The 23,355-nt window shown below is 44.5% G+C and overlaps 1 protein-coding gene and 1 long non-coding RNA gene across 5 annotated transcripts in view; one reads left to right on the plus strand and one right to left on the minus strand.

Moving 5' to 3' along the window:
• Positions 1-17,494, minus strand: part of RAB3B (RAB3B, member RAS oncogene family) — a 72,078-nt gene extending 54,584 nt beyond the window's left edge. The window contains exons 1-2 of one of the 3 annotated variants that reach the window (XM_069981608.1): positions 17,426-17,494; positions 1,077-1,304 (exon numbers count right to left, since the gene is read on the minus strand). In XM_069981608.1, the coding sequence (XP_069837709.1) occupies positions 1,077-1,304 (228 nt within the window). In that variant the 5' untranslated portion in view covers positions 17,426-17,494. Of the gene's footprint in view, positions 1-1,076; positions 1,305-12,215; positions 12,497-16,437; positions 16,523-17,425 lie in introns of those variants that run through there. The other 2 variants (XM_069981606.1, XM_069981607.1) reach the window with 2 other exon arrangements.
• Positions 17,205-21,007, plus strand: LOC138799879 (uncharacterized). Of its 2 annotated transcripts, none has more exons than XR_011364322.1 (4): positions 17,205-17,486; positions 19,770-19,814; positions 20,691-20,805; positions 20,910-21,007. It is a non-coding gene; the product is annotated as an uncharacterized lncRNA (long non-coding RNA). The 2 variants fall into 2 exon arrangements; XR_011364323.1 differs by having other exon boundaries at positions 17,205-17,297.
• Positions 21,008-23,355: the final 2,348 nt, after the last annotated feature.

Raw genomic sequence — 23,355 nt, forward strand, 5'->3', positions numbered from 1 at the left:
CCCATTCTGTAGCTCCAGCTGTCAGCCTTCTGCAGCTCCTGCTGATGCAATGTCACGTACCCGGCTGATGGACTGCCTGCTCAGCCAATCAGGGACTGGTGCAGGACACTGACTGAGGGGGCAATTCATCAGCCAGGTACGTGACCTTAATGCAAAGGAAGCCAGAGCCATGATATACCAGAAAGCTGGCCACAAATGACTTCCAGCGGCTGTCAGAGAGAGGTGGAGCGGCACTACGGGGGCATGTGGATGGGTAAGTATACTTTATTTATTATATTCCCCATGCCCCTACCTACCTTTGATTTTTTAGTTTCATGGAACTTATTTAAAGTGGATAACAGGGTGGTAAATAAGCCAATGGTTAGACAGGGCTACTCATCAGGATTCTCCTTTTTGTTGACAAGATTATTTTGTTGATATGCATATGCGGCTCAATTGCCCAGAGGGTGATCCTAAGCATGGCAAGAGCCCAGGTAAGCCCATGCTCTCCCACCCAAAGGCCTGCTTGCATTTGTCTACTCTATTTGACATGACCAAACTAGATGGGCTGGATTTACCTGGGCTCTTGCCGTACAGGGGAGCACCTCCTGGGCTCTTGCAATACAGGGGAGCACCTCCTGGGCTCTTGCCGTACAGGGGAGCACCTCCTGGGCTCTTGCCGTATAGGGGAGCACCTCCTGGGCTCTTGCCGTATAGGGGAGCACCTCCTGGGCTCTTGAGCTCAATTTGCATATTGATAAAATGTCTACATCTCTGCGATGGTATGGACTATGGAGATTATAAAGGTATAAAAAAGTAGAATCCACAGCTTCATGCAGTGAAGAAATCGTAGGAAAAACTTCCTACTTCCATATTTAAAAATCAGTATCAGTGATTAAAATAGCTCCAACGCATTTCGGAATAAAAAAAATCCTCAATCATGGCCACAATTAAGGAATTTTTTACTTCGAAACGCGTCAGTACTATTTTAATCACTGAAAAGTCCACTTTAAGGAATGTTTTTTAGGGTGGAGCATCACTATAAAGTCTTCACGTCCATTGCGTTGAACACACAAGCATAACAATCCTCCACTCACCCAGATCTGCAGCTTCACCCTCTTATCGTTTCGATACACCGTCTTCACCTTGAAGTCAATTCCCACAGTGCTGACGAAAGCCGAGGTGAAGGTGTCATCCGCGTAGCGGAACAGAAAGGAGGTTTTGCCCACGCTGCTATTCCCGATGATCAGCAGTTTGAACATATAGTCAAAGTTCTGGTCCGAAGCGTCTCGATGCCCATATCTCGGATCGGTGGCAGAGGCCATCTGCGAGAGAAAAGCAATGAACAAGGATGAAGGCGACTCTGGGGAAAAGCAAAGGTTAATGCAGATCTTAAAGGTTTGACAAGTGGGTTAAAGGGGTTCTCCAGTGCTACAAAAACATGGCCACTTTCTTCCAGAGACAGCACCGCTCTTGTCTCCAGATTGGGTGCAGGTTTTGCTGCTCAGTTGCATTGAAGTGAATGGAGCTTAATTGCAAACCGCACCTGAACTGGAGACGAGTCGTGCTGTCTCTGAAAGAAAGTGGCCATGTTTTTGTAGCGCTGGATAACAGCGGGGCAGCTCCACACATGAGTGAAAGGAATGGAGGAAATCCTGAAGCGGTGGTCTCCAACCTGTGACCGTCCAGCTGCCACGTGTCTGCAAGTCACTGTACGTCATACAAGGTGCGGACGGTCATGCTGGGACCTGTAGTCTCCCCACAGCCCAGGCCATGGGCTGCAGACTGCTCAACCAAAAAAGCAAGAGTGCCCTATTTTCCTGTAATAAAATCTAAATGGTTATAGCCATATACTGTCTATAAATATATATATATATATATATATATATATATATATATATATATATATACTCCCTGTAAGATAGAATGCAGATACGGCCATGAGAATGTGACCTTCAGGTGAAAAGAACGCGCTAAATCCGGCTGCTGTAAAAATAAAAAATAAAAACATAAAAAATGCAAAGATTCTAATGAGCTTCTTACGTCCCTGATTATCCAGCTAATAATATTCATGCAGCTTCCTGCCCCAATCTACATCTCATTTACAGGATAATGGAGACATCAGTTAACCCTTTCCATGAGACCCACTCCAGCTGCACATACACTGAGGAGGAGGAGGAGGATGACGACAAATAAAAAGTCACAATGAAACTGATGGAGAAGGGGCCCCTGCAATCTATCTGCCATTCAGGGCGCCCTCCTGGTTACACAATATTCCTTAGAGGGATTGTAAGACGTGACTGCACCTGTTAGGTCCTGTGTACTGTTGAGTGAGTGTTGCGCTCGGCCGAGCCTCGTGGTGCTCAGGTAAAGACCTCACACCTTCAATACTGATGGCTGAACAATCATGTGGCCGTCAGTCACATCATCCTCCCAAAACAGGAACCTATTAGATTTTTTGTTGTAATTCTTCTATATTTTGTCCCTTGAATGGAAGTGTAAATGAAATATACAAAAATTTGAACGAAAAAAATGCAACAGGGTTCTACAAGACACATTAGAACTCCCGCGGTTTGTACTGTATGTAATTGCCGGCATACCACCGGAGTTCTAAGGAGTCTTGCAGAAACCTTTGATACTTTTTTGTTCTAATTTTTTTAAATATTTCATTTAAAAAATATACAAAAATTTGAACGCAAAAATGCAATAGGTTAACAAGACACCTTCCACTGGGCTGAGCAGGGGGCACCTGGTTAAAGGCTCGAGTAATTCTTGTTTTCTCCTGTGGGGGCGCTGCAGGAGTACTGAACTCTTGTAGCAAAGTTTTCAAATTAAATTTAAAATTAAGATTTAAAATGATGGGGTTTACAAATAAATATTTCAGCAGGAAACTAGAAGATTGTCTCTATTTCTGTGTCCTCTCACGTCACCGCCTAAAGGTCGCCCACCCAGACGTAAAGGAGTCCGTCCATTGCAGTTGTCATGCCAATGATTCTGCCCTCGCTGCCTTGGGTTCATCGTCTGACGCTACCGAGCGTCTCTCTCTCTCATGTGGAGCCGTCACATATACCGGGAAGTTATAGCAAGAAGAAAAAACTTTCTCCATGTTATTTGTACAAGTCTTGTGACAGTAACTTGAGAAATAAGAGGAGAGTGTGAGCGGCTTCTTATAATGCGTTTCTCAACATCCTCTGTTTGTCTAGGAAATTCAGGCTGTAACACTGAACCGGGCAATATACAGTACATTATAGCGGCAGATATACCGGGCCTTGTGCAATATACATACAGCTGCAGATATACCGTGCACATGTGCAATATACAGCAGCAGATATACCGTGCACGTGTGCAATATAAAGTACATACAGCGGCAGATATACCGGGCCTTGCGCAATATACAGTACATACAGCGGCAGATATACCGGGCCTTGTGCAATATACATACAGCTGCAGATATACTGTGCACATGTGCAATATACAGCAGCAGATATACTGTGCACATGTGCAATATACAGCTGCAGATATACTGTGCACATGTGCAATATACAGCAGCAGATATACCGTGCAAATGTGCAATACACAGTACATATAGCGGCAGATGTACCGGGCCTTGTGCAATATACAGTGGCAGATATACCGGGCCTTGTGCAATATACAGTACATACAGCGGCAGATATACCGGGCCTTGTGCAATATACAGTACATATAGCGGCAGATATACCGGGCCTTGTGCAATATACAGTACATACAGCGGCAGATATACCGGGCCTTGTGCAATATACAGTACATTATAGCGGCAGATATACCGGGCCTTGTGCAATATACATACAGCTGCAGATATACCGTGCACATGTGCAATATACAGCAGCAGATATACCATGCAAATGTGCAATACACAGTACATATTGTGGCAGATGTACCGGGCCTTGTGCAATATACAGTACATATAGCGGCAGATATACCGGGCCTTGTGCAATAAACATACAGCTGCAGATATACTGTGCACATGTGCAATATACAGCAGCAGATATACCGGGCCTTGTGCAATATACAGCAGCAGATATACCGTGCAAATGTGCAATACACAGTACATACAAGGGCAGATATACCGGGCCTTGTGCAATATACAGTGGCAGATATACCATGCACATGTGCAATATACACCGGCAGATATACCGGGCCTTGTGCAATATACAGTGGCAGATATACCATGCACATGTGCAATATACACCGGCAGATATACCGGGCCTTGTGCAATATACAGCGGGAGATATACCATGCACATGTGCAATATACAGCGGCAGATTTACTGTGCACATGTGCAATATACATACAGCTGCAGATATACTGTGCACATGTGCAATATACAGCGGCAGATATACCGTGCCTTGTGCAATATACAGCGCAGATATACCGTGCACATGTGCAATATACAGCGGCAGATATACCGTGCCTTGTGCAATATAAAGCGGCAGATATACCGTGCCTTGTGCAATATAAAGCGGCATATATACCGTGCCTTGCGCAACATACAGCAGCAGATATACCGTGCACATGTGCAATATACAGCAGCAGATATAACATGCACATGTGCAATATACAGCGACAGATATACCGGGCCTTGTGCAATATACAGCGGCAGAGGAAACAGATATACCGTGCAGCAGGAGCAGACTTAATCTTACTAGATGTATTACAGCGCGACATGTATCACAGCACTAGATGTATCACAGTACTAGATGTATCGCAGTACTAGATGTTTTGTGGTGCACCACCAGATGATGTTGTGCTGGTGGTTGTGATACAGCTCAGCCATTGATGGTAGTGTTGTGACGCCAGTGCTAGTTCAGCACACAGGTGTGGTGGTATACCTGCTTCTTGTTGTGGCTGGCTCTATCCCCCTGAAATGGTCGGTGACCTGCCGGGCTGTAATGGGTCCCTTGGGCTCCTGTCATGGTGATCCGGAGTGGGGAGATGATTGTCGGTACCGCCACTCACAGAAAGGGGAAAGTGAGCCAAGGTGTATAGCTGATGTGTATAGGTGCTGGTGTGGTGTCCCACCACAGGTGTTAGCAGTATGTTGCACCCTTCACAAAAGTCTGTACCTTCAAGTACCTCTGGTGATGAAGCAGTACCTAAGTTTTGCCACAAGATGTCACTATAATATGTAACTATACCTATGTTTTGCACAGCTGCAGGTAACTAAAGGGTTATTGTTTATTGTGATCTGTACACCAATAAGGACCTTCTCTTTTTCTCTACCATACCTGAGCTCCTTTCTTTTCTATGCTTTCTTCTCCACCACTCACAGGGGATATTACACCACCTTTAGGAAGTTGTCACATGGGGAGAGGAAGTATACACCCACAGAGAGGATGCAAAACAAGTTGGTCCCTGCCGTGGTCCAACTTGGCCCTGGCTTTGCCAGGTCCCCACTACAGAACCAGTCGTAGTCTTAGTCAGGTTCCCGTGCAGAGCAGACGCACATGGGAGACCCAGACAACCGTTTTTTGAAAGCAGCACCACGCCGAGAACAAGTCTTAGGCTATGTTCACACTACGTAAAAGTACGGCCGCTGCTGCCATCGGCAACAACGGCCGTACTTTTCACATTGTGGAACACTGCCTCTGCTTCTATGGGATCCCGGCCAAAGGGTACACACATAGTATACACTCCGGCCGGGATCCCGTGCGGCGCCCCAAAGAACTGACATGTCAGTTTTCTGCGTCCGCAATTCAATGAATTGCGGCCGTAGGAAACCCTGTCAGTTCACAAAATGAAGCGAGCGGCTCCCGATACTTAAGTACCGCCGGGGTCACAGAACGGTCGGTCTCTGCCCGGATCATCCCAGCCGGCACTTAATTACCGGCCGGTTGATCTTTCTGGCCGTAGTGTTCTGATGCGGGCGCATCAGAACGGCCGGTCTAATACATAGTGTGAACATAGCCTTAAGGTGTAGAACGGTATCCTATAGCAGAGGAATTGATCCGGATAGGGCAAAGTTGCTAGAAGCCCACGTACTCTATCTCGCAGTGTGGGTCTAACTAGAAAACTTTGGCCACTCTGCTCAACTCAGGTAACAAGGTCTGGGGCTTGTGTCACCCTCATAGGACGGGTCTCCCGACACTGGTGGGAATAAGATGGTATAAAGACAAAGGTTGAAAAAAGTCTACTTCCAAGTCTTCAGTATTCTACTTATTCTTCTTCTAAAGTTCCGTCAGAGCACTTCTACCCTTGGTTGGGATTCTCACGACACACTCCTCTCCACTACCCGTACAAACTCCTCTCCACTGTTCTGGACTCTCAGTACCAACTCCTCTCAACTACTCTCAGCTCTACTGTTCTAAAGGTCCTTAGTACAGCTCGTGTCTTGTCAAGTCTAGAGTCTGCTATCAGCTATTGTACAAAGTGTTTCTATAGTAAAGAATAATGGCTTTACTGAACAGTCTCTGGTAATACAGAGTACTTTGGCCGTGAATAACTTCTTTTGGTACAGACTGAGGTTCGCTGGATACTTTAAGATACTTTAAGTGCTGATATAGAATAGAGGTAGATATAGCGGTGTTTATGTAGCTTAGCGTTGAGCAGTGGAGAGAAGAGAAGAGGAGTTTGTTGTAGGGGTCCCAACCCAGGGTAGTAATGTGCTCTGCCGGAACTTTAGAGAGAATACTTGTGAGATACTTGAGAGATACTTGTGCCTGTGTTTCCACTATATTGTCGCTGACCATCTTTTGCACTGCAGTGTTGGGGTACCTGTCCTACCAGGGTGACACAAGCCCCAGTCTTGATTGCCTGGGTGTAGCTTAGTATCCGTAATGATCCGGTGTCACCCGCGCTGCGAGATAGAGTACATAGACCTTCATTACGGTACCTTTGCTCTATCCGGGTCAGTTCCTCTCTCCTAGGATACCACCCTGCACTGTTTAGAGAGGTTCTCGGCGTGGAGTGGTGAAGAAGAGTGCGCAGAGAGAGAGAGAGAAGCATAGAGATAGGTAGAAAAGAAAGAAGTATCTCCCATTGGGCCACAAGATCACACAATACAGAAAAAAGCAGTAGCCCTGTGTTCACTACAGCAGTGCAATAAATACAAGCTACATACAAAACACTGACATCTGGTGGTGAAACCAATAAATACCTTCATCACCACCTAACCTTTGAGTGGAGGGCTTTTGTGACAGGTGCCCTTTAGGAAAAACCAATGGTGGGACACCACAGTATCACAGCTAGATGTATCACAGCACTAGATGTATCACAGCACTAGATGTATCACAGCGCTAGATGTATCAATAGTAGATGCAAAAATAAAGAATAATAGTTATACATGTTATCCAATGCTCAGCAGGGCTCCATCATGTCTGCCATGCTATAAAGATATACAGGGGAGCAGGATCTCCATTACTATGTGTGCAGTGGATGGAGACATCATAGCAGCTAGTCTATACCTACCAGCTCAGGAAAAACTGAACAATGGTCATGGAGCCTGCAGAGGGGAAAACTGGTGAAAAATACCATATACAAGTTATATAATAGCCAGAAGTAATATTGTTCCTCATGTATACACATAAGGCAGCTCATCCTGAAAAGGAAAATATGCCTAGAAGGGGCAACAGAGGGGCATTATAACCATTTGGGACACTTTGGATGGAGAAAAGGAGAAGAGGATGTTGGAAAAGTGTGGAGCCTAATATGTTTGTCTGATGGGATGTCATGGCGGTTTGGGCTGGATGGAGAAGAACATCTACAGTAAAAGAAGATGCCCCCTGTGAGTCACTGGATGTACTGTAACTGGATGTAATCACTTATACAGTGGCTGTGATAACTATATGGTCACTGTATGGGGTATACTGGTCTTTGGTCTGCCTAGGGCACCATAATGCTTTCTCCCAACCCTGATATTTAGGGAAGATATGTGGGACCTCAGTACAAGCTCCCAAAGGTAAGGGGCAGGACTATGATGACTATGTTATACTGGGATATTCTATTATCTGTATTTTACCAGTGGTTTTCCATATGGTTTGTGTCCAGTTATAAGAAGAAGGATTTATAAGACTTTATGTGACTGTAGGAAGCAAAGGGCGCCATTAGCTGAAGGGAAACATCTCGGGGGACCGACCTGACAAACCAAAACTGACTGAAGACGCCCTCTAAGAGGTTCCCTGCCCTGTACTGTGCCCGGGTGGGCTCTTGTCTCGATTAATGCCAAGACGCATCCATTGTACACACGGCCAATGTTCCTTATTGCCGGACTGGAAGGCATAAAATGTCATCACCAGGAATCGCTGCTTTATGTCTAACACATAAGAAAGTGGCAGAAAAGGAAATTCAGACAGCATCTCATAGAACCAACACTGGCCCAGATTTACTATGGTCCTTGAGCCAGAACATTATCTCCTAATGCACCAGAATTGAGACACCCAGTCTGACACAGTGCTCTCTGCTGCCACCTCTGTCCATGTCAGGAACTGTCCAAAGCAGGAGAGGTTTTTAATGCCAATTAGTGCATTCCCCCCTCCCCCAAACACACACACAGCCCTATGAGCACAGCTGGTCCCAGTGTGAAGGCCTTAAAGATAAAACCTACATATTAACTGCTTACCCGGCATCAGACTAGCAGTAAATCTAGTTCTGCAGACGCCATATGGAAGCTGAAATGCTTGTCTGCTAATCACCTGCAGGAAGTAACCGAGTATATGACTGTACACAGTGTACTAAGAAAGTCCTCCAAGAACGCTCTAGACCAGGGATGGGGAACCCGCCAATGCCCATCATGCCCGACAGCCAAAGCTCCGGACAGAAAGATGTACAGTAGATTTATTTTTTCTTATGAACATTGGGGTCATGTAAGTTGCCGTCATCCTGCATAAAGTCTCCTCATACTGCAAGAAGAAACACAGCACATGATCTCAGGTGGCTTAAGGCCGTGTTCAGACCTGAGGCAGGTTAAAGTACAGCACAAGCATTTTCAAGAATCCCATCCACAGTTAGTGGAAAAAAACTCAATCTCAATCTTGTGCCCATTACTGTGTGGATGAGCTGCAGATTTTACTCCTTACTACTATGTTATGTGTGTTATATATGGCGGAGCAGGAGCTGCCGCAGAATCACCATAACTCCGCTGTGTCGCAACTTACCGAGACCGGTTGTTCCGTGACACGGCCGGGTCTCGGAGTGGCTGGTCTCTGAAAAGATCATTCTGGACGGTACTGAACGCCCGCATCAGAACTCTCCACTGCACGCTATGGAGCGAGCGGCTGCAGAAAACTGACATGTCAGTTGATTGCAGTGCCGCGAGAGATCCCGGCCGGAGCATATACCGGAGTGTATACGCTCCCGCCGGGATCCCACAGGCAGCAAAGGCACGTGGTTTTACGAAAATATATGTTGTGTGAACATAGCCTAAAGGAGTATTCCGCTCAAACATAACTTTTGATATGTTGCTGCCCATGTTGAGACTAACAATTCCTTCCATACTTGTTATTTTTTATTCGATCTCCTTCCCCCAGTTCTCAGCACAGTATATAAATACAGCACCAGAACCATGCATATAACATCAATACAGAACCAAAATCAATCAGATAACATGAATACAGCAGTAGAACCGAGTAGATAACATAAATACAGAACCAGAACCAAGCACATAACACAAATACAGCACCAGAACCAAGCACAGTATATAAATACATCACCAGAACCAAGCACTTAACATGAATTCAGCTCCAGAACCTAGCAAAGTATATAAATACAGCACCAGGTCAGAGGGTAAGTCTGCACTATTGTAGCCTGCATATATCAACACAGTATGTCATGCTAAGTCAGGGATTATCACTTCCAATACAAGTAATGCTGCTCAGTTTTAATGATATAGTCCATCCAAATCATGTATCATTCCAAAGAGCAGAAAGAATGTGGCACTCAACATCAAGTGTTCTTCACAAAACAGGCATATACAGACAGGGAGTAGCATGGACAGTATTGCTGTGTTAGCGACTACAGCTGTTTCCCTGGAGTATCCTGGCCTGAGAAAGCAGGATAGTCCTGTGAAACAGCTGTAGCCGCTTGCAAAGCAATGCTGTCCACACTACACCCAGTCTGTATGCCATTTTTGTGAATTTAAAGAACACTTGATGGTGAGTGCCGCTCCCCCCCAAATACAATACTAATCAGACACAGGATAAACAATGACAATTATAGATTTTCAGGTGATGTTTTCTCTAATTGGAGTCATTTTGCTTTCTATGATTTTTCATCCAGTCCAGACCACCGTGACAACTTCTCCCACACATGATTTGTTTCCCACCCAGATATCTTCGGCTCTTTACTTTTGCAGTACATACTTACATGGTGCCAGGAGAAACACACTGAATAAAAAAATGCCCTTGCTGTGCCTCCTGAATAAAAGAAATGCCCACACTGTGCCTCCTGAATAAAAGAAAATGCCCACACTGTGTGTCCTAAATAAAAGAAAATGCCCATATTATGCCTCCTGAATAAAAAAAAACTGCAAATTATGTGCCTCCTAAACTGAAAAAAAATCTCCACACTGTGCCTCCTGAATAAAATAAAATGCCCACATTGTTCCCTCCAACCCTATTCTGGCCAGACTCCTGCAGAACAATGCAGACAACAATGTCTGTACCAGAGAAGATGCTTTGCATCCTGTAGTGCTGCTGCTGAATTTAATCATATCCATTTGTTAAGAACAGTTTTAACCATCTACATAAATCAATATTACAAGTGCAAAATCCATCTTGATAGAAAAGATGGACGATCATCTCAGTGACGTATCAAGTTACTTGCTTTCCATAAAAGTCTATGGAGACGGGAGGGTGGAGGAGAGTTGAGCTGTTGAAGAGAGGCAAAGGGAGAGAGAAACACTGCTATAGCTTGTGGTATTATAAGCCATCCCATTGCTGGAGTCACAGCTTACACTGCTCAGTACTGCTCTATAATATCATCCATGCTGCTGCTGCTGCTGCTGCTTCTGAGGGTGTACTTTGCGACTACTAACCAAAATTGCACACAAAGTGAACTTCTCAAAGAAGATGACTAGTGTGCGTAATAAATGGTGGAACTAAAAACTTGATCTGAACAATGGGGTGTTCCCAGACGTTGGACCCTCACTAATCATACTGTTATCACACATCGTAGCAATATGCCATAACATTGTCGTTCCCCAAACATGTTTTTCTTCCAAATCAACTTGTGCCAGAGATTTGTAATTTACTTCCAGTATAAGACTTCCAGCACTTATCAGCTGCTGTATGTCCTGCAGGAAGTGATGTATTATTTCTAGTCAAAGAGCAGGAGAGGTTTTCTATAGGGATTTGCTGCTGCTCTGGACAGTTCCTGACATGGACAGAGGTGGCAGCAGAGAGCACTGTGTCAGATTGGAGAGAATACATCACCTCCTGTAGGACATACAGCAGCTGCTAAGTACTGGAAGACACATTTTATTAATAGAAGTAAATTACAAATCTCTGGTACCAGTTGATTAAAAAAATGGTGAACAACCCCCCCCCCCCCTTCAAATATATATATATACTGTGTATATATATATATATATATATATATATATATATATATATATATATATATATATATACCCTCAGTAACTGGATATCCCGCCTGTGCGCTCTGTGCAGGTACCTGAGAAGTAATAACACTTGTGCATCAATGCTTCTGTACCTGCACAGGATGACGGGGGAGGCTGGATGTATGAGTGCGTGGCCCCTTTAAGAGGACTGATACAATGGATGTTACCTCTCCATCACTTGGGTGACACAATGATACATTGTAGGATGGTGACACTTCCTCAGGATTTAGTAGCTGTCATTAGTGATGGTGAATTTCACGGTCACCATCAGGCAGAGGTCAGCGCCTAATATTACCGTAAGCGTCATTAACCCCTTGTAGCCCTGGAGACAGGGAGGGAGTCAGAGTGCAGAACTCAGGTGGTGGCAAAAGTAAACATGAGGCAATTTCCTCAGAGGTTTGGTACAAGCTGCTCCGAGACCCAGAGGAGGAGGGGAACATAGGAAACAACACCGCTCTGACTATATATATATATATATATATATATATACTGTATATAGTCCTACAATTACCTATAGCATCAATAAAGCATCAATAGGATTATGGAACCTGCTGCAGCATTATAAGTCTTAGGCAGGTCATGGCATGCTGAGCTTTGTAGTTCCACCACAGTCAGCCAGCTAGATGAGGACTCAGAACTTCCTTACCTCAGTGTGTGGTGAAGCACCTTCAGGACTCGGATTCCCTTGAGGTCCTAGTTAGGTCTTCTGCCCCTTCCTGTCTTGCTCTGCCAGTCCTGCTTACAGTGATGCCTCAGCTGCCAGTCCTGTTACAGTGCTACCTTAGCTGCCAGTCCTGTTGCTGCCTCAGCTGCCAGTCCTGTTGCTGCCTCAGCTGCCAGTCCCCAGGCTCTCAGCTTGCAGCTCTTCCCATGTCTTCTGCACAACTTTCCATTCTCTCTGTTTAAATCTCCTGCAAATAATCAGCTCAGGTTTAAAAGGACCAGTCACTTGTGGGCGTGGCCAGTTGTCATGATGTCAGAGGGGTGTGGCCAAGCACCAATTCTGCATCCCAGAGGGAGAGTATGCATTAACCCATTGGTCACCAAGTACAGTAAGTCTTGCTAGTGCTCAGTGCTGGTAGGTGTCAGTGTAGAGGACTGCAGGAGAGTGATGGGAGTGATACACAATTATTACACAGTATTCACCATAGAAGCATCTGTAGAGCTGATAGCAGTAAACATGTGGCTGCGGTGATTGGATTTTTCTTCTTCACTAGGGCAGACCATTACAGTCCTATTAAGTATTTAGGCTATATTAAGCCTTTACCAGGAATTCTGGGTGACAACAAAAATAAGAGCCATAAAGCTTCCAAGGAGGTTGTCAGCAGCGTCAGAGGAAAGAATTGTAAAACTAGACTAAAAGGGGCACTCGGTGGGAAATAAAATTCTTTCCTTAACTGGTGTCAGGAAGCTATACAGATTTGTAATTTACTTCTATCAAAAAAAATCTCCAGTCTTCCAGTACTTATCAGCTGCTGTATGTGCTGCAGGAAGTGGTGTATTCTCTCCAGTCTGACACAGTGCTCTCTGCTGCCACCTCTGTCCATGTCAGGAACTGTCCAGAGCAGGAGAGGTTTTCTATGGGGATTTGCTGCTGCTCTGGACAGTTCCTGACATGGACAGAGGTGGCAGCAGAGAGCAGTGTGTCACACTGGAGAGAATACACCACTTCCTGCAGGACATATAGCAGCTGATAAATACTGGAAGACTGGAAATTTTTTAATAGAAGTAAATTACAAATCTATACATCTTTCTGGCACCAGTTGTTTGGTGAACTTCCCCTTTAACATCCATGACCACATACACTTGTTCATTGTAAATAACTCTGTGAAGTGACTGAACAATTGCCGCCTCTGTCCACTTTTTTATGTTCCGGATTTTTCCCAGAATGATTCATAAAATAAACAACTGAAGAGCCACTTAACCCCGGGACGAGCCCTCGAAAAAAGCCGAATCTCCTGACAAGTGCCGCGGTGGATTCCGCCCATGGAGATGGCACGCCGGAAATCATCCGATACAGAAATCCATCTCCTCCTTATATCAGTGAGGAAAAGCATCGCCGGAGTGTTACCGCACCACCGCACCGAAGCGGAGAGGAAACCAGATCCAATAGACAAACCGCAGCTCCCATCCATGTGCGACAAAGATTCAACAGGAAAGAGAGAGAGAGAGAGAGAGAGAGACTAGAGAGAGAGAGAGAGAGAGAGAGAGAGAGAGAGAGAGAGAGAGAGGAAAAAGAGATAGAGAAAAGAGAGACAGAAAGGAAAGAGAGAAGAAAGAGAGAGAGGAAAAAGAGATAGAGAGGGAGAGAGAGGAGAGAGAGAAGAGTGACAAAAAGGAAAGAAAGAGAGGAAAAAGATAGAGGAAAGAGAGAGAGATAGGGGAGAGAGAGGGAGATAGAGAAGAGAGAGAGAAAAGAGAGAGGGAGAGAGGAAAGAGAGAGAAGAGTGGGGAGAGATAGAGGAGAGAAAGGAAAGAGAGAGAAGAGAGAGAGGAGAGACAGAGAGAGAGAGAGAGGAGAGAAACAGAGAGAGAGATAGAGAGAGGAAAGAGAGAGAAGACAGAGAGAGAAAGGAAAGAGAGAGAGAGGAGAGAAAGAGGGAGATAGAGAAGAGAGAGAGAAAAGAGAGAGGGAGAGAGGAAAGAGAGAAGAGAGGGGAGAGATAAAGGAGAGAAAGTAAAGAGAGAGGAGAGGAGAGACAGAGAGAGAGAGAGGAGAGAAAGAGAGAGAGAAGACAGAGAGAGAAAGGAAAGAGAGAGAGAGGAAAGAGAGAGAGAGAGTGAAGAGAGGAGAAAGAGAGATAGAGGAGAGAAAGGAAAGAGAGAGAGGAAAGAGAGAGAGGGGGGAAAGAGAGAGAGATAGAGGAGAAGGGGAGAGAGATAGAGAGAAGAAAGAGAGAAGACAGAGAGAGAAAGGAAAGAGAGGAGAAAAAGAGAGAGAGAAAAGAGAGAGGAGAAAGAGAGAGAGGGGAAAGAGAGAAAGATAGAGGAGAAGGGGAGATGGATAGAGAGAGGAAAGAGAGAAAAGAAAGAGACAGAGAGAGAGAAAGGAAAGAGAAATAGAGAGAGAGAGAAAAGAGAGGTACAGAGGAAATGGAGATGGGGGAAGAGAGAGAGAGGAAAAAGAGAGAGAGAGGAAAGAGAGAGAGAGAGGAAAAAGAGAGAGAGGAAAGAGAGGGATAGAGAGAGGAAAGAGAGAAAAGGAGAGAGACAGAGAGAGAGAAAGGAAAGAGAGAGAGAGAGAGAGAGAGAGAAAAGAGAGGGATAGAGAAGAGAGGGATAGAGAAGAGAGGGATAGAGAAGAGAGGGATAGAGAAGAGAGGGATAGAGAAGAGAGGGATAGAGAAGAGAGAGAGGGGAAAGAAAGAAAGAGAGAGAAAAGAGAGGTGCCAATGATGCAGACGGCGATAAAGATATGAAATCTGAAAGTGCCATTTTGGCAGAAAAACGTCCCAATTTGTTCTTTAAACACCAATCTATATATAGAGAAGATAAGAGGGCGGCTCACCGGGGGTTACGTACAGAGAGGTGAGGGATTGTTGGTCATCATACAGACGCAGCCGGACATCTCCCATATTATCAGCCTCTTGTGGTTAAGTGATAGGAAAAAAATGTCATCCTTCTTTAAAGGGGCACTCTGGGGAAAAACTGGTGTCAGAAAGTTATACAGATTTGTAATTTACTTCTAGTTAAAAATATCCAGTCTTTCAGTACTTATCAGCTGCTGTATGTCCTGCAGGAAGTGGTGTATTCTCTCCAGTGCTCTCTGCTGCCACCTCTGTCCATGTCAGGAACGGTCCAGAGCAGCAGCAAATCTCTATAGAAAACCTCTCCTGCTCTGGACAGTTCCTGACATGGACAGAGGTGGCAGCAGAGAGCACTGCGTCAGAGTGGAGAGAATACACCACTCCCTGCAGGACATACAGCAGCTGATAAGTACTGGAAGACTGGAGATTTTTAAATAGAAGTATATTACAAATCTGTATGACTTTCTGACACCAGCTAATTTGGAAAAAAATAAATAAATTAATAAATATTCTCTAGAGTACCCCTTTTAAAGTGAGTGCACAATACCATTGGACTGTATAGATGATCTTCTTTACCAGTGGTGTATCTAGAATCTATAAAACTGCCTAAGCATGTCAGGGATGGACCGTCAAGAGGGTGCGTTATAGTAGTTGCACTCCTTTAAAATGAATGGAGCTGAATTGTAATACCGCACACAACCTGAGGACAGGAGAGGCGCTGTGTGTGTCTTCTTTAATCCCAGATAACCCCCTTATTGTTATGGCTGATTGATATTTAAGGACTTAGATGTCCCATATTGAGGCGAGGTCACTCAGAAGCCAGTGTTGCTGTAGTCCAAGGATGGGGAACCTGCCGTCCCCAGCTGTTGCACAAGTACAATTCCCATCATGCCTGGAGAGCTAAAGCTTTGGCTGTTCAGGCATGATGGGAGTTGCAGTTTTGCAGCAGCTGAGGCCACCGGACGGTTCCCCATCCCTGCAGCAGTACTGGCCCTGTCTATGCTGTCCGGGCAGGCAGCAGCTGGTTAACGTCCCCGTTCTTTGTGGATATTTCACGTTACATCTACATTTCCTGTCCGGCCGAGTGCAAACACCAATTTACCAATAATTGCCGACACATCGGCCGGGTCTAATGGGATTATGTCAATAATTATGTGTATTACATAGAACACAGATGCTGCCATAATTGCAGTCATTTTGCATCCCGCCATTGTGCGATTACAGCGCCCGTCCGTGAAAAAGAGAGAGCGTCTCACCCCGGTAATAATTCCCGCACAATGGAAAGGATGATTATTAGATGATCATCCGGCTACAGAGCCAGTCACAATGGCCGACACTTACCATTGTGTACTTACAATTGTGTGCCGTACAATCCCTCTATATAAAAGGTACAATGAAGCAGAGGCCATGTTCATGACTTTGCTCCTCACTTTGAAAAGTGTGTGCGGCCTCCCAGATGTATATTTCAACAAAAAATAAATTCTTTTAAATCAAATGGTGTCAGAAAGTGCCAGAGGTTTGTAATTTCCTTCTATTAAAAATCTACAGCCTTCCAGTACTTATCAGGTGCTGTATGTCCTGCAGGAAGTGGTGTATTCTCTCCAGTTTGACACATTGCTCTCTGCTGCCACCTCTGTCCATCTCAGGAACTGTCCAGAGCAGGAGAGGTTTTCTATGGGGATTTGCTGCTGCTCTGGACAGTTCCTGACATGGACAGAGGTGGCAGCAGAAAGCACTGTGTCAGACTGGAGAGAATACACCACTTCCTGCAGGACATACAGCAGCTGATAAGTACCGGAAGACTGGAGACTTTGTAAAGGAAGTAAATTACAAATCTCTGGTACTTTCTTGCACTAGTTTATTTGAAATAAAACAAAATCGGTGGACAACCCCTTAAACCCGGGTATAGCTTTACTCGAAATCTTCAGTACAAGACAAGAAAAGATGAAAGTGTGTGAAAGCGAATCAATGGGGGAGAGTTATCAACCATGGTGTAAAGTGAGACTGGCCCAGTTGCCTCTAGCAACCAATCAGATTCCTCCTTTCATTTTCCAAAGAGTCTGTGAGGAATGAGAGGTGGAATCTGATTGGTTGCCGGGGGCGACTGGGCCTGTTTCACTTTACACCATGTCTGATAAATCTCCCCCAATGTCCTTTCTCCTAATGGACAACACAGAAGGATTGGCTTGGGTGCTTGTAAGGTAGATAGAGAAGTGTAGCCTGAGTAGAGTAGGTTTAGGGACTGTCTTGGGGACTTGCTTAATAAGTGCTGGACTCTGCTGGGATACCTTGTGGTGTGACTTGTGTAGAAGAAGCAGCTTGTACTCACTGTGAAGACTAAGAAGAGAGAAGACCATGGCCTTTTACCAGAGGAGCCCACAGAGTGTCAGGTTTGGTAGTACGAGTCCCAGGGTTCAACAACTGGGTGAAGCTAACTTCCCAAGGTTCCCTGAGTAGGTCGAGCAGCTTCCAATGGAGTACTTCAGCTTAGGCTCTTTGCTCCACTGCAGACAAATCCTTTTCTGGATAGTCCGGACTAGATACAAGATTCTTATCCCAGGCATAGGCAAGGTTTACCCCGGTGACAGTAACCCCACCTTTGTGTTTAGCACTTCATACTCCTTCTCTAATACAACTCTCTCCAACTAACAGAAGACTAACTAGAACCCCCCTCTCACCAGGAACCAGAAATCCTATATTGGGGTGACCAGGACTAACCTCCTATTGGTGGGGAAAGTGTTAGAACGGGTAAAGTGTGAGGCACCGAAGCCATTGATTGGACAACATTACACAGTAAAACATATCACTTAACCCGTTATACCTTCAGCTGTGCAGTTAGGATAGAAAAAAGTGAGACACCAAGTGGTGACAGTGCAAAATCACACCCATCATCCCAGAGTGTGACAACTGACAGATACCTTTTTACAGGTGATAGACGCTTAGTGGCAAACCTGTACAAACCTATGCAAACGTTATAATGTGGTGTCCCACTACAGGTTTTTTCCCACTCTCTTGTGCACCTGTCAAAAGGCCTTTTCTTTCAGGTTAAAGCGGTGATGAGGTATTCTAAAGTTTGACCACTAGATGTCAGTATTTTCTATATGTCTATGTATGGCACAGCTGAAGTCACTATTGGGTTAATGTTTTATGTGTAACGTGTTTATTGTTGACCAATATAAGGTGCCCTTTGCTTTTCAGCCTCTCTCTCCTTTCTCCTGCACACACTCATCCCACCGACCGCTGGGGACACAGCAGGCCATACAACAAGCAGGTACCAAAATGTCACCTGTCTTCTGGACCAGCACTGGCATAACGACACTAACACCTTCGGCTGAGCTGACAAACGCCAGTACTAACATCACCTGGCGGCCCGCCACAATAAGAAGAGCTCTTTGTTCTGGTTGTTAGGACTGTGGGAGGTCCAGGTGTGTGTGTGTGATGCTAAGATATAGCGGTATTATGGCTGTGTTACGTTGACCCAGCAGTGACTTTTTTAAGGGGTTTTCCATCAACACTAACCATTCATAGGTTAGGAGGATTTTCTATTTTGAATCAATTCTTTTTTTTTTTTTTTCTTTTAAAAGGTTTGGAATTTTTTTTTAGAAATAGAAACAGAACCCTGAGAGGGCATGCCCTCTCATCCCTTCCCCCACAAGCCCCCCCGCCCCAACCTTCTTCCCAAAATACTATACATTGATTCCTGTGTAGCAAGAACATACAACACGGGTTAGGCCCCTATTACACGACACAAGTCCGTGGGCGGTTGCAGGAAGGTGTGGGGGGGCTGCCCTGGTGATCGCTGATTGTTCAGGCAGCCCATAGGATATAGTGGCGGTCTGCTGCTGCCGCTTCTATGCCATGGAGCGGCAGCAGCAGATCGCTGCTATATAAGTCGTTTGTCTTTCAACATGTTGAAAGTTATAGCATACCTGTCATTTCTAAAAGATTTTTAAAGCAGTACTCCAGACAAATAGTTTTCTTTTGTAAATCAGTGTCAGAACATTATACAGAGCTTTATGGGTGGGCAAAGATGAGGAAATCCTTGATTTACCTTTGAAGAGCAATGTGTGTCATTTTCAGCAGGCAGGCTCTTTCCCACACAGAACACATGCTAAACCCCGCCCCCACTTCCTGTAATTTGTCCTGGTCGAGTTGTAATTAGAGACAGAATTCCCCTAACAACAGGCAGTGAAGAGCGGACTGCAGGGAAGGGAGACACCTAGTGGCCAGGACTTTACAGATGCTTTAATTTTAGGTGTAAAAAGTAATTTTTAATATATGAAGTGATACTCAAGTGTATTAGGAAACACAGACTATAAGATGGAAGGAAGTTCTTTAAAATAACAGCGACCATTTACCTATCTTCCTTCCCCCCACTGGAGGTGTATTATGTTTCCCAGCAAAGCACGGACCCCTAGTAGACACTATGAACTTAGTTACATGAAAACGATGAATGATTGTGACTGACCAGGTGAGTTGTGATCCGGCCGCACAGGTGTTCCCGCCGCGGTGACCCCACAAGGTGACGCTCTTGCTCAGTGTCTCCGACTCATAAACAACATTATAAATAGATTTTCCAGGAAAAGCCTCTTACCTGTGACCTTTTGTACACAAGCCGCTCGGATTTAATGCAGGTTTCCAGGCAACTGATTTATTTCTTTATTTTACCGTAGATCCTCGGCGCGGCCGGAGAGGAGAGCACAGAGGCGAGCGGATGAGTGAGTAAATTACACGATGCATGAATGAAAGCTACACACATCTAAAATACTAATCACATCCCCATCTACTTTCTGCACCAGATGTCAGTGATGTCATCACCTCCAATGATTAAAGGGATAGTTCACAAAAAAAAATATTCTTTCAAATAAAGTGGTGCCAGAAATTTGTAATTTACTTCCAATAAAAAAATCTCCAGTACTTATCAGCAGCTGTATGTCCTGCAGGAAGTGGTATATTCTTTCCAGTCTGACACAGTGCTCTCTGCTGCCACCTCTGTCCATCTCAGGAACTGTCCAGAGCAGGAGAGGTTTTCTATGGGGATTTGCTGCTGCTCTGGACAGTTCCTGACATGGACAGAGGTGGCAGCAGAGAGCAGTGTCAGACTGGAGAGAATACACCACTTCCTGTAGTTTCATAGAAACTTTCTGCCACCAGTTTATCTAAAAAAATAAAATTCTGGGGAGTTCCCCTTTAATGTATATGGGGGCTGCATCAAACATACAGTAAATTAAAGGAAATTTTGCGCATTCATTCCTCACATACAAATAGATATTCCTTAGGGAAGTCTGAAATGTTACATACATATACTGGTTTACGCTAGTTAGTATGATGCAAACAAACCAGTATTAACCAGTAACACCCAGTATTACTATGGTACTTCTGTTGCAATCATACAGTATCTACATCTCCAGCAGGGATGGGGAAACTGGTGCCCATCAGCTGATGCAAAACTACAATTCCCATCATGCCTGGACAGCCAAAGCCATGATGGGAATTGTAGTTTTGCAACAGCTGATGGGCCATAGGTTCCATACCTCTGGTCTACAGTAATAATCCACTATTGGTCTCACTAACTGCATTTACTCTTCTTATAGCCTGTGCATGAACAGTATCCCTGCTCATCCAGAGCCCGCTGGTGCAGGATTAGAAGAGTGAGCAGAACTCCTGGAATCCTGACACAATGAGGCATGGTACTGTGCCCACCCTCAGGTTATGGGTACTGTGCCCACCCTCAGGTTATGGGTACTGTGCCCACCCTCAGGTTATGGGTACTGTGCCCACCCTCAGGTTATGGGTACTGTGCCCACCCTCAGGTTATGGGTACTGTGCCCACCCTCAGGTTATACTCACCACACACAACCCTCTTGCAGATAGAAATGTGTAGTATTTACCAAATATCAAAAGTCTTTAATAAACTCAGTGACTTTTTTTTAATCAAAACTTTATTTCCATTTTTTATTAATCAAACATTACAAATCTCATATGAAGATTATCGATGAGAACGGAAAACGGCGGATCTCAACTAACATGCATGAATCACGCCTCCCACACAGACTAACTACACGTCAATGTCCGGCTTCAGTGGAGGAAATAGGATAGGAACCATTATAACCTGCACCGAAACTTAAAGGGGCACTCTGGCTAAGTTCTTTTTCTTAAAAATAAACTGGTTTAAAAAATTACATAGATTTGTAATTTACTTCTATTTAAAAATCTCCAGTCTTCCAGTACGTATCAGCTGCTGTAAGTCCTGCAGGAAGTGGTGTATTCTCTCCAGTCTGACACAGTGCTCTCTGCTGCCACCTCTGTCCATGTCAGGAACTGTCCAGAGCAGCAGCAAATCCTCATAGAAAACCTCTCCTGCTCTGGACAGTTCCTGACATGGACAGAGGTGGCAGCAGAGAGCAGTGTGTCACACTGGAGAGAATACAGCACTTCCTGCAGGACTTACAGCAGCTGATACGTACTGGAAGACTGGAGATTTTAAAATAGAAGTAAATTACAAATCTATATAACTTTTTAACACCAGTTGATTTAAAAAAATTTTTTTTGCCCGAGTTCCCCGTTTAAAGGAGAACTATAATCCAAAATGTTAACTTAGAGGCTGCGTAGTCATAAAAGCAAAAAAAAAAAAAAATCTCCTCTATAAAAAGTGACCACAAAGCAGTGATGACATCAGCAGCAGGTAGGTACCATTAACTGTGTCTAAATAGATCCTTACCTACACTGATACACTGTAACAAATCTGCAGCTGTGTGAAGTGAGGTGCAGACCAGATCAGGTCTTTAGTCTGTAAATGTGAACAGGGATGATTACAGTGTGAACAGATGTTAGGAAAAATCATAGGGAAAGTCTGCTGGTCAGAAAACAGTCATGTGACTAATTTAAAGGGGTACTCCAGAGGGAAAAAAAGTGTTCTCAAATCAACTGGTGTCAGAAAGTTATACAGATTTGTAATTTACTTTTGTTAAAAAAAAAAATCTCCAGTCTTCCAGTACTTATCAGCTGCTGTATGTCCTGCAGGAGGTGGTGTATTCTCTCCAGTCTGACACAGTGCTCTCTGCTGCCACCTCTGTCCATGTCAGGAACTGTCCAGAGCAGGAGAGGTTTTCTATAAGGGAATAATTTACAAAATTTCTATAACTTTCTGACATCCGTTGATTTGAATGAATTTTTTTTCAGCCGGAGGTAAAAAAAAAAAAAAAAAAAAGTGGTACTTAGCTGCAGTACCAGCTCCAGCCACTACAAAATGTACGGCACTGTGCCTGGTTAACAAGAGGACATGGTGCTTACCAGAATACCGCCTCCCCTCCAGCCCCAATAGCTCGCAGGCATTTACACTGACAATGGTTGCTGAATGTTACAATATAAATGCATAAAAGTTCTGAACACTTTAGACCAGTGGTTCTCTAGCTGGAACTACAAATCCCAGCATGCCCTGACAGTCACATTAAAGACCTCTACAATAGCTGGTATATAAGGGCTCATTGGCATCACCATTCTGCCCTCCATGACATATATGTGTCACCTGATGTGAGCCCAGTCTAATCTAGACCAGGCTTTTACAGTATCCGATAATCCGGCAATCCGATAATCCGGCAATCCTTGGCACTTCTGTAATACTAGAAGAATAATATCGAGTATTTTATAAGTGTAAAAATATATTACCTGCTGCCTACCAAACATTCTATAATACTTGGATTCGCCACCTGTACATGGCCACCGCAGCGATCCCGGTAACCGGGCGGAGTATTACTTATCTATATAAAGAAATTAGTTTATTATAGTTTATTAGACTCTTGTTATTATTATTGCTGCAATAACTCTGGTATAGGATTGGGAAAACACAGCTTTACCTCTACAAACAGCGCCACAGGTGAGCACAGGTCGTGTGTGGTATAGCACACATAACACAGATCGCTGTACGGTGCTCCCTTAAAGGGGTATTCCACTCAGACATAACTTTTGATAGGTTGCTGCCTATGGTGAGACTAACAATTCCTTCCATACTTGTTATTATCTATTCAGTCTCCTTCCCCCAGTTCTCAGCTGAATACACAAAAATCTGTGTGTGAGCCTCTCTCTCTGTCTCCCCCTCTGAGACACCAAGCTTTATCTGCAACAAGTATGGAAGGAATTGTTAGTCTCATTATGGGCAACATATCAAAAGTTTTGTTTGAGTGGAATACCCCTTTAAGTGTAAAGGGTGGTGTTACAAGTTCTTGTAGGTCAAAGCATGACCCATTCACTTGACTCAAT

The sequence above is a fragment of the Dendropsophus ebraccatus genome, chromosome 8 (genome assembly GCF_027789765.1).
Source record: "Dendropsophus ebraccatus isolate aDenEbr1 chromosome 8, aDenEbr1.pat, whole genome shotgun sequence".
NCBI classification, from domain to species: domain Eukaryota; kingdom Metazoa; phylum Chordata; class Amphibia; order Anura; family Hylidae; genus Dendropsophus; species Dendropsophus ebraccatus.